Source organism: Stegodyphus dumicola, chromosome 9, assembly GCF_044657685.1.
Source record: "Stegodyphus dumicola isolate Sdum_Otavi_A_Nest chromosome 9, ASM4465768v1".
Classification (NCBI taxonomy): domain Eukaryota; kingdom Metazoa; phylum Arthropoda; class Arachnida; order Araneae; family Eresidae; genus Stegodyphus; species Stegodyphus dumicola.
Genome location: NC_140776.1, coordinates 1,226,918 through 1,247,807, shown reverse-complemented (window position 1 = coordinate 1,247,807; position 20,890 = coordinate 1,226,918). Strand labels below are relative to the sequence as shown.

At 32.1% G+C, this 20,890-nt stretch overlaps 1 protein-coding gene across 1 annotated transcript in view; it reads left to right on the top strand.

Annotated features, from left to right (window-relative positions):
- The window catches only part of LOC118193624 (uncharacterized), a 188,019-nt gene that overhangs the window by 45,782 nt on the left and 121,347 nt on the right, over nucleotides 1-20,890 (top strand). The window contains exons 4-7 of the mRNA XM_085823169.1: nucleotides 5,681-5,991; nucleotides 9,364-9,559; nucleotides 11,722-11,894; nucleotides 12,021-12,307. Of these exons, the coding sequence (XP_085679295.1) occupies nucleotides 5,681-5,991; nucleotides 9,364-9,559; nucleotides 11,722-11,894; nucleotides 12,021-12,307 (967 nt within the window). The remainder of the gene's footprint in view (nucleotides 1-5,680; nucleotides 5,992-9,363; nucleotides 9,560-11,721; nucleotides 11,895-12,020; nucleotides 12,308-20,890) is intronic.

Below are 20,890 nucleotides of genomic sequence, written 5' to 3'. Positions count from 1 at the left end.
GCTGCTAAAGTCCTAGCTAGTAACCTTTATCGCCTTACCAAAATGTCGCCTAAGTACCTGTTACCATATTCCAAAGATTAGCCAAGGAAAAACATATCAATAGATTTCAAGCGGAAGTTCCGCACACACTCCTTATGACCTTCATTAGCAGCATTTATAGTAATTATCATTACGTTCACAAAATTATAATTCTGGAGTAAAAAGTTAAAATATATTGAATAACCGTTGACGGTTAATCTTTGGATTATGGTAACTTGGAGATTTTTTGGTGAAAATTTGGCGACCAACCCTGCTACAGCAACCTGCTAGTTTTGTTTTGGACGCCATTTTGTTTTCACGAAGTAAAGGCATGTTTTTTTTTTTTTTACTCAACATTTTTTTCCAACAACCTGCTAGCTGAATTACGCTTATGCTAGAACTTTTATGGAACAAAAGGGCTTAATCATGACGAAAATTAGGTGCGAAATTGGGAGAAAGTGCAGAATCGCCCACTGCTTGCCGCGTTTTTAAGAATTGCACATATACATTATCATCCATGTACACGTTGACCTATTTTCACTTTAAAAAACGGTAAAAGTTTACAATTGGGTGCCCCTTCTTTTTTGGCGATTCTTTTTTGACGCCAAGATCGGCACCAGGAAGGAACAATTCAAGATGGCCACTATACAAAATCAAAATAAGAAGTCAAAGAATTACACAAACTCTGTGTCCATGTACACATCGATCTGTTTTCACTTAAAAAAAACATCCTAGAATTGCACAAACTAGGCATTGTGCACTAGCTTAAATTTGTCCATGTACACATCAATCTATTTTCATTTAAATAAAATCAGGAAGCTAAAACAAAGTTAAAACTATCATGGTAACCAGAAGTGAGGTTTCATCGCCGAAATTTGAAAAAAATTGTCGCTAATCGAAGGGGCACCCAATTCTACATTAGAGCCAAAAAAAAATCCCAGAGTTGCACAAAAATGGCATTGCGCACACTCTTGACTTTATCCATGTACACTGCTAAAGTCCTAGCTAGTAACCTTTATTGCCTTAGCAAAATGTCGCCAAACTACCTGTTACCATATTCCAAAGATTAGCCATAACATGTTTTTCCCCTTTTATGTTATATTATTGTTTAGTTTAAAATGCAGTTTATTGAGATTATGTATTTTTTGTTTGCCTGTATCGTAGAATTGGGTGCTTCTTTGACGTTTTAAGTGGAAATATATCGATGTGTACATGGACAAAGTGAAGGAAGTGCGCAATACAAGTTTGTGCAATTCTTGGATTTTTTGTAAGTGAAAATAGGTCGATGTGTACATGGATAAAGTCAAGGGAGTGCACAATGCCATTTTTGTGCAATTCGTGGATTTTTTTTTAAGTGAAAATAGGTCGATGTGTACATGGATACCGAGTTTGTGCAATTCTTTTTCATGTTATTTTGGCTTTGCATAGCGGCGATTTTTGGCGCAAAAATTGACGTTATGCAAGCCAAAATAATAAGTCAAAGAATTGCACAAACTCGATATCCATGTACCGCCAAAAATTGCCAAGTTTCATCAAGGGGTACCCTAAAATATACTTTTACCCTAATCTGCACAGTACAAAAAGGAAATATTGCTTTACTTTATTTAGAAATTTCTGTGTCTTCCTATGCGTGGCATACAGAATTGCATAACAGCATCTAAAAACTCTTTAAAAGTATTTGAAGTAGAATCTGTATCCATTGCCACATAAATTCACAAATGTAACAATTAAAAGTAACCTTCATAGTGCCTGACTGTCGGTGGCATTTCTTTCGAAAATCCCTTTTGATATTCCACATACCTTTGATAGTGTTAATATGAGCTCCGGTTTCCAGATCCTTAATTGTCACAGTGTGATTTTCTGAGAGATGAACGAAGCCATTTAAACCTCAATTTGTACACCAGTCAATCAATTCTTTCTTTCGCATTCATTCAAATCATACAGAAACTTCAGGTTATCTCACCACAGGCAGCCATATTATGGTGTAAAGTACAAAATAAACAGCATACTGTCTAGTTGACATCCAACACAGAAATAATCCCTGAGGAATATTCACCTAAATCCAAAATTAGCCTGATCATGTATTGCAACCAGTCACGTCATGATAGGGTTTCCAAAACATTCACCATAAAATACTCAGGTTACCATAAATGAAAAAACAACTTAACAACAAATGAAATAACAGCTTTGTGATAATCCAAGGGCTATTGTAAAATATAGATTTTGAAATATTATTAAAAAATAATCTATATATCTGATATCATGAATCAAAAATATATGACAGTAACAGAAAATGCAGAATATATTGCGAATAAAAGTTTGTGAGTTTTAAGCAAATTATCAATTTTTATGTATATTGAATCAATGTCGAATTTATCAGTAGCTTCAGCTCAACGACTGAGACATTCTTTCTTGTATAGTGAGTTCTCGAATACTATATCATTGCTTAAATATTATATGCCATCGCAATGAGGCTTTAAAGTTGCCTTTTAATCCTAGTTTTTCATTGAAACACTTGGATTTCTCTATGAGCATTTGATTGCTAATTATCACTTCTCCTCATTTCTAATTAAACCATTTCAGCATAGCTGAATGTTTGTTTTCATGTGTTGACAATTTCATGTTGTTTCTATTAGAAGGATCTGCTGCACTATCACAATCTCTTGTGAAGGCCTCTAACTTCTGTTTTTGGTTTAACAATATTATAAACAGATTATATGCTAATTTCATATTCTCCGGTGAGCTGTATTGTCGGTGTTCATAATCTTTTGATTAATGTAAGTTTGTGTTTTAATGTTAAACAATTTGCACTTAGCACTTATACTGTGTTCTTAATTAATTCTAAAATTTTAAATAAATTTTTAAAAGATAAGAAGAAACATACATAGAACAAAAAGAGTCAACCGAAACAATGGCTTCGACTATGCACATATAAAATGATTTGTATGAGGCAGTCGTTGAAACTAAACCTAAAGATGAAATTCAGCAATTTTTAGAACGTGCTAAGAGTTACATGTGTTCGTTTTTTACATACTCTTCTACGTAGCATTGAGTGTGTGTGGAAGTGCACTGTCACACATGTATAATTTGTACGTGTATAATCAAGATTACACTGTGTATGAGCTGCATGTTATCACCTAAATGGGCATAAATGTATCTGTGGTTACATAATCCCCTCTGGGGGCTGATGCAGGTAAAATCTGTGAAGCTACTGTCTAGGATCTGTACTTAGGTAATCTCGCCACGGGGGTATATAATCAGTCTTCACAGGACTTGAGTCATTGTTCATTTGGTGGTACGTTCAGGCTAGGCAGGGATTGTACTGATACTGTTTTGTTTGCTCCTTGGTTGTGGGGGCACTAGATGGTTAGATTTTAAAGGTCATCCTTGGGAGTTTCACTTCCCTTGTTCAACAGTGGGGAACAGTCTTTGATGTTGATCTTCATTTTCTTTGTTAGCGGTTGCTTGCCAGCCACCATGATTTGCTTTTTTTTCATGTCCACTGACTGTGGCAGTTTTGTCCCTATGGGTTGACTGGGGTGTTATGCTTCCTAGGATCACCTCTAGGGTTTGGGGCATCATAACTGTGTATGGGCTTCTCTAAGCCTAGGTCTGGGAGACTCTTCTTCATAGTGTACTGAGGCTTAAGTTATTTCTCCATTCTGACTTTCATTATATGTCAGCATTTGCTAGCCAAAATTCTAGATCATAAAGTTTATAAAATATTCAATTTACTTCCCAAGTTTTTTAATTAAAGATTATTAAAGAATTTTATGCTCATTATAATGTATTTTCATATGATATCATGAGTTTTTAAAAAAGCAATTCTTGTATCACTTTTCATAAATAGTATTAGATTTTACAGATTGTGTTTATGCTGTGCAAGGAATATTTTTAAAGGAAGAAACATTTTTTATGAGCTTTTGGCTAATCTTTGGAATATGGTAACAGGTAGTTTGGCGACATTTTGGTAAGGCGATAAAGGTTACTAGCTAGGACTTTAGCAGTGTACATGGATAAAGTCAAGAGTGTGCGCAATGCCATTTTTGTGCAATTCTGGGATGTTTTTTTAAGTGAAAATAGGTCGATGTGTGCATGGATGATCATTGTATGTGCAATTCTTAAAAATGTGGCAAGCAGTGGGTGATTCTGCACTTTCTCCCGATTTCGCACCTAATCTTCGTCATGATTAAGCATTTTTGTTCCATAAAAGTTTTAGTATAAGCGTAATTCGGCTAGCAGATTGTTGGAAAAAATGTTGAGTAAAAATAAAAAAAACATGCCTTTACTTCGTGAAAACAAAATGGCGTCCAAAGCAAAACTAGCAGGTTGCTGTAGCAGGGTTGGTTGCCAAATTTTCGCCAAAAAACCGCCAAGTTACCATAATCCAAAGATTAACTGAGCTTTTTTAATAATTTATGTATTTTAAAATTAAAGCATTGCATTCATTAAGACTGTGTTAATTAAGTTTTCATAATAATTTTTTTCCTCTGCATTATGACATTTCAAATAAATATCAGAAGTTATTAAACAATAGTAATATGGAAAACGTAGAAAGAAGAAAATTGAATAATTTATATATTGTAGTTGCAAATAAAAAAGTCCTCAGAAAGGATTGTAGGCTTTTTTATTATACCAAGTAAATCAATTTGTTTATTTTTAATGTATTTATGAGAGGATTAATTTTTGTCTAGTACATCACTTCCCTTAAATACTAATTGATTTAGCAGATAAGTAAAAAATATTAAGGAATAATTAAATTTTGTTTTATTTTTTTACAAGTAACTAAATTTTTTGTTTCGTAACTTGTCTGAAATTGAAATGTATAGACGGAATTCTGTTATTCTATTCTTTGATAATGTTTTCAACAATGATGATTATATCACAGATATTTATATTGGGTTGATTTTTAATTAAATCTGACGTTTGCAAAGATATTTTAAACAATAAGTGTTGTTTTTCCTAAAAGCATTAGCTGTGTATTCATTAACACCAACTGTTAGAAATTCAGCTGAATGAAATCATGTTGCAAAAAATTAAAAAAATTTTTTTGCTGTTATTAACTTTACAATTATTTGCTTTCTAATTAATATATGCATATAGCTACCAACTCTGTTTTTTGAGAGACTTATAGGTTTTCATTGCATCTACTAATATCTCAGTAGATCACCAAATCTCTCATTTTTTAATTTTTACCCTTTACTAAGAAAAGTATTTTTCAGTAATAAAGAAAATTTATTAAATTAATAAAACTAAACTGTACAAATTTTATTTGCCCAGTTCTAGTTATATTAAAAATAATTTTCTTTCAAGCTTTATTGTATTTAAATAGTCTACTGTAGACATTTTGTTGAACTTTTCATGAAAATTCAAACAATGTTTAGTAAGTTAGAATTTATGTTGAATTATGTTTTACATTAATATACCTTTCTTAATAATTTTCATGTATTGTTTTGAAAATACTGCTTTTATTATTTGAAAATATTGTGGAAAGACTGGGAATTAAATTTCTCCCTCATATAATTTTCAAATTTGACTAATTCTTTGATTAGCATTAAATTTATGGGTGAAGATACCAAGTATAAATGAATTTGAATACTATTTTTAATAAACATAATATTTGTATATATTTCTAATGGCATTACGTATTTGAATTTTACAGTTGAAGATGTACCTATTGCACCAGCAGATGAATGCAAGACCAATGAAGATCTTTTGGTCTTTTATCGATCAAACATAATCATATCCATAACTGGTCTTGCTGTCAAACCATCTGATGATGTAGTTCAGACTGCTTCTCATGTTGTATTTTCAGTAAGTTATGAAACTGGAGATGATGTTGAGTTTACTATTGACTATGGGGATGGCAGCTTTGGAACCTTTGATGATGTTCATGAGATCCTGGTACATAGGTATTATGTGCCTGGAAAATACTGGGTACAAGTATCTGCAAAGCCTAGAGGTGCTCTAGAAGTAAGATATAGTATTTTTATTCCCAATAATCTGAAAATAATATTTAAATTAGAATGCTATAGAATTTTATCTTTATTTCAATAAATATATTGATTATAGTATTTGTATATATATTTAACAAAATTAATTACAGTATAAAAGATTTTTGTAACTGATTAACACAGCTAGCATTAGAATTCAAGCCAAAAACTATGATGAATGTTACTGAGGATATTAATAAATCTATTCCCAATGGGAAAATTTCAATTGATTAAGGGCCTTCCTGTGGCGTAACGTAAGAGTTGCTGAACAGTGGAAGTTTGATCAGGGTTTGAATCCTAGTGAAAAGGCTGGCTGCATGGCCATTTTTATGATTTTTATAATGAGTAACTTGGATATGAACCAGTTTCTGATAAAAAGTCCTCGACAAAAGCATCTCCTCTTAGGCAGATAGCCCCTGTGTGCTTTGCTGTAATCAAATAATCCACCAATCGAAACATTTATGCTTTATAAGAGGGGATATAGAATCTGCGTATTCATTTCCTATCAGTTGATGTTTGAAAAATAGTGCTCACTGATTTACACTACTGTCTTCAGAGAACTGCTTTTATTAACATTAAATTAAGAAGTTCTGCCTTTCTTTAATCAGCAATGAATAGCTGCAAAAGAAGGTATAATCAGTTAATATTTGTGTTTAGTCAACAGCTTCATATTTCAAAATACATGATAAAATAGCTGAAACTGAAACTGAGAGAAAATGGTGTAGCACCAAGGTGCCTGTCTTAACGTGAACCTTACCCCTTGTAGAACAAGTAAGTTGTTTCGAATAATGTCAACAAATAACTGAACAAAAAATCACAAACGTAGATATATTAAAATAAAAGATAACCAAGTTAAATATTTAAACAAGAATGATTTTTAAGAAATTAAAAAAGCATTAACATTAAAGAGAAAAATTTTAAACAGTAAGGTAACTAAAAGAACACAAATGCTGTTAGCCTAAAAGCCAGGGAGCTGGCGAGTGACAAAAAATAACTGTGTTTAGCCCCTTGCTGCACATTCTGTTAAGTTCTGGATGGCTTGTAGACCATATTTCACTTTATCCATGAAGTTTGCACTCTGCAAAAACCTGAAAATTTCAAAAAAAGTTTTTAAGAGTTCTTGAACTTTGAGACCAAATATACACGAGAATTTCTCCTCTATAGTACTGGAGGTAGATCCGGGCTTTCCTTTGACTTTATCGCTATATCTCAGTCCGCTTGGTTTTCGCACAGGTCGATGATTTGCTTCAGAGCATTCCGGGAAATTTTCAAGTGACGCTTCTGGGGCTTTTAATCGCTGTGGCTTCTGTTGCTTCCTCTGTTCATACCTTGCTTTGTAGAACTCACAACCATGGAAGCAAATAACATGTTCCCCACCACAAAAAAATACAGCAGGGCATGTCCTCTGATTTTTTGAAGCACATATTTCTGCAATGCGAGCCTCCGCACTTAACACACCGTTCTGGATTAATGCGTTCTGGTGCTGTGAATGTTCGTATGACTGGCAGCGAAGCACTGCGTTGACTGCTTCTAAGGATTATATTTTTCAACCCAAACTTCAAAGCTAAACATGTTGTTGAGGTGAAATATCTGGTTGCCCTTGGCATTCCGCTTCATTTAAAGAAAAAATATGGACGTTCTTTCCTTTACCCCTTTTCTGGATCAAACAAATTGCTTGACCTTAACCACAGGAAACATTCTAAGCACAAGATCGGCTCTTCTTTCATGGATGAGGGTAAGTTCTTCAGGACCGCACGTATATTCCTTTCACTTTGAAGTTAATACGTGTGGAAAGGTATCAACTTGCCTCTTAATGCTTTCGTGGCATTTCTGTAGTCAGTTTCGTTTTTAACGTAAACATGTATATTTCTATTTTTTACACTAGAGTCATATGCCTCCGTACAATGCTTCTGCAAGAGTTCATCCACTTCCATCCAATCAGTAATGTCACTTGGAAAAGCTAGCGGAGGGGATGTCTCCACTGCAATACCCCCGCCCTTACCGTTCTCAGGATCTCCTTCTACCAGTGTTTTAAAATAGCTAATGATGGAAATATCAGATATCTATCCTTTCAAAAATGAATATCGTCTTTGCCTAATGCTGTTCCTTGTGAATATTTTCTATAGATAACTTGGAAAACAATTAAACAAACAAAAAATAAAATCTCTGGGCTAATCTTTGGAATATTGTAACAGGTAGTTTGGCGACATTTTGGTAAGGTGATAAAGGTTACTAGCTAGGACTTTAGCAGTGTACATGGATATAGTCAAGAGTGTGCGCAATGCCATTTTTGTGCAATTCTGGGATGTTTTTTTAAGTGAAAATAGGTCGACGTGTACAGGGATGATACCGTATATGTGCAATTCTTAAAAACGCGGCAAGCAGTGGGTTATTCTGCACTTTGTCCCAATTTTGCACCTAATCTTTGTCATGATTAAGCACTTTTGTTCCATAAAAGTTCTAGCATAAACGTAATTCTGCTAGCAGATTCTTGGAAAAAAATGGTGGAAATGTTGAGTAGAAAAAAAAAAAAAAAAAAAAATAAAACATGACTTTACTTTGTGAAAGCAAAATGGCATCCAAACAAAAACTAGCAGGTTGCTGTAGCAGGGTTGGTCGCCAAATTTTCGCCAAAAAATCGCCAAGTTACCATAATCCAAAGATTAACCAATCTCTGAAATTTCATGAAAGCTGTACAAAGATTTAAGTCCAGAAAATACTATAGAAAATTGGCTTTGTTGTTTCTTATAATTTTTGGCCAGGCCTTTGTTGTTTTTCTGAAATACATATATTCATAATGAGGATGTTGAAGATAATATATACAACTATTTATTTAATATACAAAATATGACTTTCAATTTGGTCATATGTGTTATAAATCAATCTATGTGAATAACAGGGCTGGTTTCAGCAGTCAGGAATTTAATTAACTTCAGTTCATTAATTTATCGCATTTTATAATAGATTGAAGTTAACAGCCTTTGTATCTGTGATGCTGTTTTATAACTTGAACATTCTAAGAAGAAGTGCTAGCTCACATATGATCATTTGTTCTTCTGTTCTTATTGCTTGTATAGTAGTATTGAAATTACTGTTATCATTTCTGCTATAATTTTAAACTGTTCTTTTTAGTAATTATATTAATATCTATAAAAATATTAAAATACAAGAAAATTTTTAACAAATTGTCATTTTATTTTAAATATGCTAATATTGAACTCAAATAATCAGCAGCAAAAGTTATTTTTAATAACTTTGATCTTTAACCTACATTGCTAAAACTTTATTTGCATACATAATTGATTGTTTTATATTTTTGTTAATTTCTTTATTTTATTTATTTTTTAAATAGTCCTACAGAGTACTGGCTAGTACTGAAGTAACAGTAGCTGACAGCATTGAAGATGAAAGTGTCGTATTCAGCTGTCCAGCTGTGGTGAAACCAACAGTCATTGTTACATGTAACTTGACAATGGTCACAGGAGGTTTTGTCACTATGGATATTGATTTTGGAGATGGCTCAGACAAAGTAATTATGGGATTACCAGGTGCTGTATTAGTTCCTTTGATTCATTTATTTTAAGGATGTAATTAAACAAATTTTAGACACTAATGGATTATCTTATCAACCATGAAAGTTGACAGAAATCCTCCCAAAGTTGCGGCAATCATTCCTGCGGAATTCTGAAGGAAATGACACCTCTTTATTTATTAAACAATGACTATTTGACCACCTTCATTTTTGTACTTTGTCAGAAGGTTTTCATTGGTTTCTGTTATTTTATGAGGCCATCTGATTTTACCAGAAGCTCTGTTTAGAACACTATGAGTACAAGTTTCCTGTAGGTAATTGTTCCAGTCTATTATTGTTTTTTAACCATATTCAGCTGACCATATCTTGTACATACAATTTTGTTGATGGTGGGATCTTAAAACTTTTACAATAATCCACTGCTTGCTGTTCTATAGAAGGCAGGTCCCAAATTTTAAACATTTCTTTCAAAATGGAAAAAAAAGTACATCAGTAACAGTTAATTTGTATCCTTGTTCATAAAGTGACTTATTGAGAGTCAGTTGTGGTTACATTGGTGCAAATGTTAGAAGAGTGTGCTATTATGTCATGCTTATTCATAATTGAAACTAAATTAGGCTGTTTGGTGACAACTTATGATTGATGGGATAATATGTTAGTAACAAATTTTATTTATTTAAAATTTACTTATTTATTGTTTCTGACTTTTATGTATTACATATTTACTAGTGTGAAGTAATATTTACCTACATTTTGCTTTTAATGCTAAAAATTAAAAGTATTGTTTGCAGTAACATTAAAAAATAATTTCTAGTATTATAACATTATCCGCCCAACCATGACAAGAGTGACCAGGAAAAGTGCCATGTCACAAATAAGCAATCTTGAAACTTATGAAAATATATTTTTCTAGCAATCTACTAAATATGCCCGATTTTGGTATTCTGAGGGTTATGTTTCTGCTTCTGATTAGTGTATGTTTTTCCCCCTTCTTGTAATGAATTATAATGCAACTGTACATCTGCTAATTAAAAAGAAAGTGTTGCATGTTTTCAGAAATATGCCGTTTTACCTGGAAGTAGTGGAGTGTAGAAATGCACATAACATGAAGTTGTATTTTACAAACAATCAAAATGCCTAAGTTATCTTTGGGAATTCACTTGGAGAAAGTGTGTGGAGAAAAATTGTTTTGAAGAGATTTTAAACCAGATAGCTGACAAGTATCCACCGGCTGTAAAAATGTAAATATTGTCTAGACTGGTCAAAATTTCTATTATTGTCATGCATGAGAATGAAACCATTCTTCAATAGCCCAAGTGCTTTCATCAAATGGCTTCCTGTAACTTTCTTAGAAAGATGCAAACTAATCAGGTTGACAGCATGGTCAAGGTCTAAAGTACACTAAAATGAAATAAAATATTTTAAAATAGGGCAGGGACTTTGTCTGCAGATGATTTCACTCCAGACGTTTTTCTGGTTTATAAGAAAGAGTGCTTCTGCTTCATGGTGGTTCTTTTGCTAGTTTAAATGAAGCCAATCCTATTGTGTTACAATTTGATGGATTATTCAGCTTAATGCTGAAGAAAATGATACTGTCATTAGACTTATTACTTTTGCCCTTTGATAATGTCACGATTACCCACCCATTTGTCACTAATATTTGTGTAAATTAAAGAACCTGTCACAGAATATTGAACAATGTTATAATTCAGTCCTATATTAATTCAGACCTTTTGAATAGATTCTTTTAACATGTAGCACATTGATAAATTTCAAAGTTTGTTATTTTCACTCTAGTTATTTCATTTTCACATTTGACTGAAATATATGATACCATTTTGTCATATATTGTTTTTCTCATGGCATTTTAATTATAAACCTTGAGAAGATGACATTTTGAATATAGAAATATCCTTACTTATGAAAATCTTTTTATACATGCTTACTTCAACAAGAGACATGTTTTCCATATTATGCTTTACCATTTTGAAGTATTAGCAATATTTACACTTACTATATTAATATTTACATGAACAACTATAGCCACCTATTGCATTTCTTTGTCATAAATTATGTATCTAATATAGTACATATCTGAATTATGGTTGTTGCAGTTTCCTTCTTTTCTGATACATTCTTGTACAGTTTGGAAAACTGACATGCAAATTATATTTCTAGACACTAATATTCAAGCTATTGGTCCCCATATACCACAACATTTAACACCTGACATGGCACCTAAAGAGTCTGGCTACATGCTTGCAATTCCACAGTATGAACCTGTGAATACAAGAGGTCGTCTTTCTGCTGTACAGTTATGGGCATTAGAATCTGGGGCGATGGCTGTCATGGTATGTCTTTGTGTTATAGTGGGAAAAAATGCATATTTTGTTTTTAATTTTTTAAAATAAATTTTACTGTAATTTTTCCAATTTTGAACTTTATGAATGAATAAGTATATACATGTTTTGTGCCAGGTTCTAAGAAAGAAATGCCCAGAAGATGCAGTCTGTCCTGCCATACGAGATGTACGTACTTGCAGCAAAGAAGAGTCCTTTTGTGCTCAATTAATGACATGTACAAGTAACAAAATTATCAAATGTCCTCATCACAATTTAGCAAAAGTGTTAGAATTTGAAATTGCACATGTTATACAAATTACTGTTGAAGCCGGACATCAGTATGTTAAGCTAACAGATAGGCCTGAAGTTTTACCTGGAGACATAATCGCATTTATATCTGCTATGGCTAAAGTTGCATACAGGTAATTCTATGTAAAATTCATTATATAACCATCTGTTTAGACATATCTAGCTTTTTATCACAAATATAACTTTGTGGAAAACTGAAAATTATCATTTTTCAGTACTAATTTTTGTTAACACAATACAGTATATTGTATTTTCTGTTAATACAAGTATGATACAGTATGAATATTTAAAAAATTGCTGCGTAATTCAGTGCTAAACCTTTCAATATATACCAATTTGGTACTTACGTATTATCACAACCAGGTTGGCGCGATTTGTAAGTTTGAGTAAAAAAGTATGAATAGAAAGAAAATGTACATTTATTAATTACAGATAATTTTTAATACAGTTTTTTATATTATTTTGTTTTAAAATATAAAATAGCAATTAAACCCTTCCGGTTTCGAATTTGAATAAGTTGCAGAATTATTTTTTCGGCGGAAATCTTTTGGCTATTGCTTTTAGCACCGATTGAAAACCGTCTTCGCCATTAACAGCTTGAGCTTGGCGCCATATAAATTCGATAAGGTACGAGTCAAGATGATGACGGGCTGTTCCTCTCTGTTTTTTGTTGCGCCATTTGGCTGAGCCCCACATGCGCTCTACATGTTGTGTGTGAACGCCCGTATTGGCATCCACAAAGTTATATTTGTGATTAACAGTTCCATGCAGAAATCCAGCATTTTCGAACTCATTGTATTTACGAAAAACTACGTATAACACGTAGGGTTGCCATAATTTGGCGATTTATGCGAATTTTGGCCTGGTTGCGTTAATACGTAAGTACCAAAAATTTTAATTAAAAAATTATTTTCAGTGTTTCCAAAATTAGTGTAGCAAACTAATTTTTTAATTTATGTTAATTAATTATATTAATAAATTGTATTAACTAGTTAATCTATTTGATTGAAAAAAATCTCTCGAAAATTCAAATTTTTATCTCTGTAAAAGTCAGATTTATTGGTTATCTCTGCAGCTCATGGGTATTTTCTGTTCAGGGAGGAAAAAAAAAATATTGTATATGAAATAAAAAAGCTTCTGACCAAAAATTCACCTAGGGGCAAAAAGGAACATTAATCACCAAATTTGCAGTTAAATATAAAGTGTGTAAATTTATGTTTTTTAAAAGTGTGTGGGTATGTGCATGTGGGAGTTGGTTGTTGCATTATCTTTAAAAAAAATGCAGTAACTATTAAATGAAAATCTAAATGAAGAGTTGGGTAATGAGGAAGTATCTTGATTTTTCTGAAGGTGAAGAGAAGAAATTAATTTGTGAGTGTTCTGTAGCACAAATGAATTTTCTGACTTGTAGCTAAGAACTCAATGCATAAATGAGATTGTTTGATTGATGTTACTGCAACTAAGTTAGTGACAGAGGGTAAGGTTAGTTAAAAGCTCTATACTAACTAAAAGTAAATTTTTTTAGAGGAGATAATAATAATATTTCCATAACTGATGAATCTACATATTCTAAAGAAAAAAAAAAAATCCTTTTGAGAAGCACAGCTTTTTCGACATGCTTATGAAGAAAATTATTGAAATATAATTTATTTTCTAAATTTGTATAGTTCATTATTTTATTCCCTGTTTTCACAAACTTTCATTCATTAAGTTAATCTTTAGTTCACAGAATAAAGCAATAAAGTGAAACAATTTAAATAATAAGTTAATTTATACCAAATGAAAAAAAAAATATTAAACCTTGCACTGTTAATTTATACTACTTAGTGATGATTCGGATTCTGAATGTGTTCTTATTTGGAAGGAATTAGAATGCTTATATCTCTTATATTATATCATGGAAATTAACCAGGCTAGTGTTTTGGGCTCATGATAGGAAGGCTTATATCTCTGAAATTGAAGAATTAAATTACAAAGCCATGTATAATGTTTTTGTGAACAGTTTTCAGCTCTAATTCAATTTTTGTAGGAAAAAATAATCATCCTTATAGGATTGAGTGATGATTGTATTAAAAGTAAACTTTACAGAGGATGAACTTGCTATGTATTGTTAGCATTTAATTAGTTCCTTTATTAAAAACACATTATTAAAAACATTAATTGTTAGTTACTTGCTTTATTCAGAAACATTACTGTCAATATTACTGCTAAAAAACTTACAGTTCAAATTATTATCGTTCTGAAAAAAACTGTTGTTGCCAATCGGGAAAATACATTTTAAATAAAATTAATACATTGCGTTTACATTCAGGCATCCTGACTTAGTTACGACCTCAGAACATTAAGAACTTATATTTAAAAAAATTAAATCTGTAATATTAATGTTTATAGTTTGAAAGTTTTTAGCTGTCATATAGATTCACCGTCGTTTTCTATTCTTTTTCCGTGTCCTAGTTTTAGTAATATGTGGCGTGTTGTTATCATTATCCTCAGTAACACTAATGTCATCACCATCATCATCGTCTTCTTCTGATTCAACTTGACACTGCCATGACTTTAATTGGCTCACATGAGCTCTCGTACTAAAGAAATGTCCTTTCACCTTCTCTTCTAATTGAGTCACTCTATAGGTATCACTTGGTAAAACTTCTGTAACTACCAAAGGTCCTTGATACTTTTGTTGTGTTTTGGTTGATTCTCCAGTTGATTTAGGTACTCTTCTCATAACTACTATTTCTCCTCGTTCGAATGTTAAAGAATTATTTTTCTTCTTGTCATAATCTGCTTTCATTTTCATCTGCATATCTTCAATTCTCTTTCTAGCTTCATTCTGTAAGATTACTGGATTCTCCCATTCATTTGTGTCTTCATCTGTAATCATCCTCATCAATCCGTCGTTAAATTTTGGTGAATAACTGTGAAGCATTTCGAAAGGAGTTTTATTTGTAGTCTTATTTATCATATTGTTTAGATTTCTTTCGCATTCCTTAATCTTTTTGTCCCAGTCTCTCTGATTCGGATTTTCCATACTCGTTTTAATCGTAGCCAAAATTGTTCGATTTGCTCTTTCCACCATTCCATTACCACTTGGATGTTGAGTTGAATTGAGTGTATGACTGATTCCATTATTTTGACAGTACTCTCGAAATTCCTTCGCTGTGAAACATGTTCCTCTATCGCTGATAATTTTTTCTGGTAACCCAAAATCATCTACAAAACTCTTCAATGCAACTAACACATACTTGGTTGCAGTACTTTTCATAGGATATAAGCGTGTAAATCTCGTAAAATTATCAATTATTACAAATAATTCTGTATTTCCTCTTGAACTTTTTACGAATGGTCCTAAATGATCTATATGTATAATTGCAAAAGGTCTTCTACCAGGTCTAATTGGATGCAGTACTCCTTGTTTCTTACCTCTAGGCATTTTATTTACTAGGCATTCGAAACACATCGAAATGTGACGCATAACATATCGTTTCATTCCTTTAAACCAGTATGATTCCTTGATTTTGGCAACAGTTCTGTCTGCTGAAAAATGTCCCAAAAGATCGTGAAATTTTACTACAATACCTTTTCTCATCGATTTAGGTATGACATATAACAATTTCTCCTTTTCCTGATCTTTCACTTTACGAAACAATCGATTATTCTTCAAGACGTAATTTTCAGTTACATATTTCTCTGCATTTGTTCTATCATTTATCTTTTTCTTTAAAATGTCTATTAATTTGCGTAATTCTGGATCTGAATGCTGAATCATAAGAATTTGTTCATCTATCATTAACGTTAAACAAACTTCCAAGTTGTTTTCAATTATAGAGTCTAAAGTTTCTTCTGGCTGATCAACTGGCAATCGGCTCAATGCATCTATGTGACTCATTTTTTTACTTTGTCTGTGCTTTATTTCAAGATTGTATTCCTGGATAAGATTACTCCACCTTGCTATCTGAGGATTTGAAGTTTTCTTCGCGTTTAAATAAACTAAAGCTTGGCAGTCTGTAATTACCGTAAATCGGATTCCAATTAAAAATTGTTGAAGTCGTGTCAAAGTCCAAACAATAGCCATTAATTCTAATTTGCTTGAATGATAATTCTTTTCTGTTTCTGTTGTCCCTTTACTTACACAATAAACTAAATGCCACTTTCTATCTTCACCTTTTTGCAACAACATTCCTGCCAGCCCTTTGTTGCTCGCGTCTGTGTGCACTTCAGTCTCTGCTTCGGGATTATATAATGCTAGTATTGGTTCATTAGTTAAATGATTCTTTAAAGTACTGAATGCTTCTTGCTGATCTTCGTTCCAACGAAATGTTTCATCCTTCCTCGTCAGTCTCGTTAGCGGCTCAGCTTTCTCTGCGTATTTCGGTACAAACCTTCTAAAGAAACTTGTAAGACCTAAAAATTGTTTAACTTCATGTTCATTGGTTGGTTTAGGAAAGTTTAATATGGCTCGTACTTTTCTTTGTCCAGGTTGCATACCATTTGATTTTATTAGAAATCCCAAATACTCAACTTCATCTTTTCCAAATTCGCATTTTGTCAGTTTCAATGTCAGCATTGCTTCTCTCAATCTATCAAACACTTTCCTAAGTTTTTCCATCATTTCTTCCCAAGATTTAGCCGGAATTAATATGTCGTCCAAATAGCACAAAACTTCTTTATTAAGCAATGGACCTAAAACTTGATTCATAAGTCTCTGAAATTCTGCAGGTGCATTAGCTAACCCAAAGATCATACGTTCAAATTGACCAGTATCATCTGGAGTGATGAAAGCTGTTTTCAGTTTCGCTTCTTCAGTTAAAGGAATCTGCAAATATCCATGAGCTAAGTCCAATGTAGTGAAAACTTTACACTCACTAAGACATTCAAGAAGATCATCTATCCTAGGGAGTGGAAATTTATCTTGAACAGTTTGCGAATTCAACTTTCTATAATCTATCACTAATCGTAATTCACCTGTTTTTTTCTTTACAAGTCATACGGAGATCTTGTTTCAGTAGCAATTCCATATTTCTTCCATTCATTTATTATCTTCTTTATAGAAGCACGCTCTTCGGCATTGGTTTTATACGACTTCATGCAAATAGGCTTACTCCCTTCAATTTCTTTAATATCCATTTAAGTTTGTACACCCTAATTCCTCCATATTTAATGCAAAACAATCTCGATACTCATTTATCAAATGTAAAACTTCCTGTTTTCTTTCTGGCGTAGTATTATTATTAACTTTAATTTCTTCTAAAGTAATCGGTCTCCTAAACTTCTTAATTTCATTTATTATCAGTATTTCCTTTTGACTTGAATTTTCAGTTTTCTGATCTGAACTTGGTTCAACTAATTCTGCTACTTCCGCTCTACCGATACATTGATTCTCTTTCAAAATTAGTTTTCAATCGCTGTAGTTAGTGACTGGTATCACTGTTTCTCCCTGTATTACTTCCAATAATGAGCCCAACTCATCTTCCGATCCACTTATTAAAACATAACCGTTATTTATTTCATCAGTTTTAACTTTCACAAAATTAACCGTATTACTTTCGATTTGAGTTTCTTGGGAAGCCTTCAGTTTAATTCACGGAGTGTTGCTATCATTTTGCAACTGTGAAAATGGGCAGTCATTAGCATAGCGTATGTGCAAGGTATTACCTATCTTGGCGTATGCAGTATGCGGTAAATCAATCCATGTTCGACCAACTAATAAGTGGCATGGTTGCGTTTCATCTCCTACAATTAGAACTGTAATGTCCTTTCCTTCCACATTATCAATCTCTAAGTTAACAGTTACTTTTCCCAATGTTCTAGCGGCTGGTTTATTCTGGTTCCCAAAGCCAAACAATTCCCTACATCAGGTTTTACAATAAGATTCAGTCTCTTAGCCGCAGACTATTTCAATAAACACGAACTAGAACCCATATCTATGATTGCAGTAATTTCTTCTCCATTATTTATGCGAGCATACTTTAAATATACAGCTGGTAAAACACCTGAATTCTGGTCCACGGATAAATTATTTTTAACATTTGTCAAGTCTGGATTCTTAGACGTACACTTTTTAAAAGTATGACCCTTTTCATTACATTTCCTGCAAATAATTTCTTTTTTAGGCTGAGGACAATCCGTCGCTATATGTCCATAATCATTACAATTGAAGCATTTCGGCTCACCCTTTTCATTGCGGATGCCAGGATTATATTCCCTTTTCCTTTCGTCTGTTTTATAAAATTTATCTCTCAGATTGTATTTATTATCAAAACTGTTTTTAAAATCCACTTTGAAATTACCATCTGTCTGCATGGAATCTTTAACATTTCTTTGTCTTAAATACTGATTATAGGATCCTTCATAAAATTTAGAACCAGATTTGGGCTTAAAATTATGCCTAAAAGTTTTATTTTCTACTTGAAGTACTTTTATCCCTGCCCGAATATTTTCATATTCATCTAGTTTTTCAGCCAACTCTTCAGGATTAATGAATTTAGACCAATCATCAATGAAATGGTCTTGGATAGCAGCGGGGACCCTCTTCTTTAATTGATCAGTAATAATAAGTTGTTTTAAAGAGTCAAAATCTGTTACATTTAATCCAGCAAGCCACTCTTCAAAATAATTTTTTAATTCAAACGTGAAGTCCTTCCATGTATTACGCAACATTTTAATATGAGCAACGAACTTTTGCCGAAACTGTTCAGGGCTTAACTTAAATTTTCTCAGTAGCAGTTGTTTAACGTGCTTATAGTCGTTAGCTTTCTCTTCTGATTCACGGGCAATTAATTGAGTTATTTCATAAGGCAATAGACCCAACAGCTGAGAAACCCAGTTTTGTTCTTCTAACCCAATACGTCGTGCCTGTCTCTCAAATAAAACTAAATAAAAACTTATATCACCTTCATTAAAATCATACTTATGCATTAATTTACTCATATCACAAATATTACTTCTACTAACATTAGAAGAAACAGAATCATTTACATTACTACTTCTGATTTCCGCTTCTATTTTCAATTTTTCTAGTTCAAAAGTTCTTTGCTTATCTCTTTCTATAATTTCCATTTCAAATGCTCTTTGCTTATCTTTTTCTAAAATTTCCATTTCAAATGCTCTTTGCTTATCTTTTTTTTAAAATTTCTAACTTTTCCCTGTCTAAACGATCATTTATAATTCTATCTAGCATTTGTTTAGTAAAGTCTTCGTTATAATTCTTACTATTCAAAATCATATCTCTTAAGCCTACAATTTTAATATCAGAAGGGACATCTACATCAAGTTCCAAAGCAAGTTCTTTTAAATCACATTTTTTGTTTCTTGCCAAATAAGCCATCTTAGACTTCAATTTTCAAATACTAATATAATAATTATACTTAAGTTCTTTCCGTTTAATACTTAGACATAACATAAACAGTTTATAAATTCACGTACCTTTCTACTTTCAGTTTTGGCGAGTTTCCACATTCAGTTTAGGCTTAGCGTACGTTAAGGCAATACAAGGCAATACGTTGTTAAATCTAGATAATAATTCTAGTTTATCCCACTTCTGAAATGTTAGCATTTAATTAGTTTCTTTATTAAAAACACATTCCGTCAAAACATTAATTGTTAGTTACTTGCTTTATTCAGAAACATTACCGTCAATATTACTGCTAAAAAAACTTACAGTTCAAATTATTATCGTTCTGAAAAAAACTGTTGTTGCCAATCGGGAAAATACATTTTAAATAAAATTAATACGTTGCCTTTACAGTATCTAGAAACAGCAGCTTCAAAATGCCATTCTTCTTGTCAAATGCCAAAGCTAAATGTCTACTTTAAAATGTCAGTATGCTTTTAAACAATATTCCAAGTTGAACTCCCATACTTTCATGAGCATGACACATGAGTACACATAAGTTCTTTGTTTTAGCTCTTTTCTTATTATTTTATATTCATGCCAGAATAAAAATATGTGCATTTTATACCAGATTTATAGGTATATCTATCGAATTTCTGCCCTATGGAATTTTAATTTTATGCTTTGTTTAAGGCTTTTGTATTTTCTGTGTCTTTGGTTACTAAGGATAAGAAATATGTTGCAAAGAAATTAAAAAAAAAAAAAAAAAAAGTTAATACATTTTTGAGTGAATATTGAGTGAAAGTTCATATTTATTTACTTTAGCAATTCTAATTTCTGTAAAACATCATTTCCCTTTTCTCTTAAGTCTTCTGTAAAATATTAGCCATTTGCACTCCAAAGACAAATGTCAGCACACTAAAATAACAAATCAGTTGGCAAAGAGTCATTTCTGGGGTGCAAAAATTTGCTTTAAAGTATTTTATCACTATAAATGAAGAACAGTAACTGAAAAGTACGATAACTTCTACTTCAATATTCTGTAGAACAGACTTTTTCACTTAAATTTTTATACTATTAATATATATGAAATTTGATAATGTTATGTTCAGTTAAAAGAGTAAATTTATTCTTGTTAAAAAAAAGGAATGTTTACGTGATAAACTGTTATTCTCTGCTGCTGAAATTAAATAAACTATTATGAAATGCTACTCAAAATTGTGTGAAAAATGTTTAAAAAAACTTGTTGACTGTTTCTATTTGTTTGCCTAGGTGAAGGATATTAAACATTTACCAAGTGTACTGTTACTGATTCTGATTTACAGTTACTGACTGACTGTTATGTGAAATCCATCTCAGGTGCCTT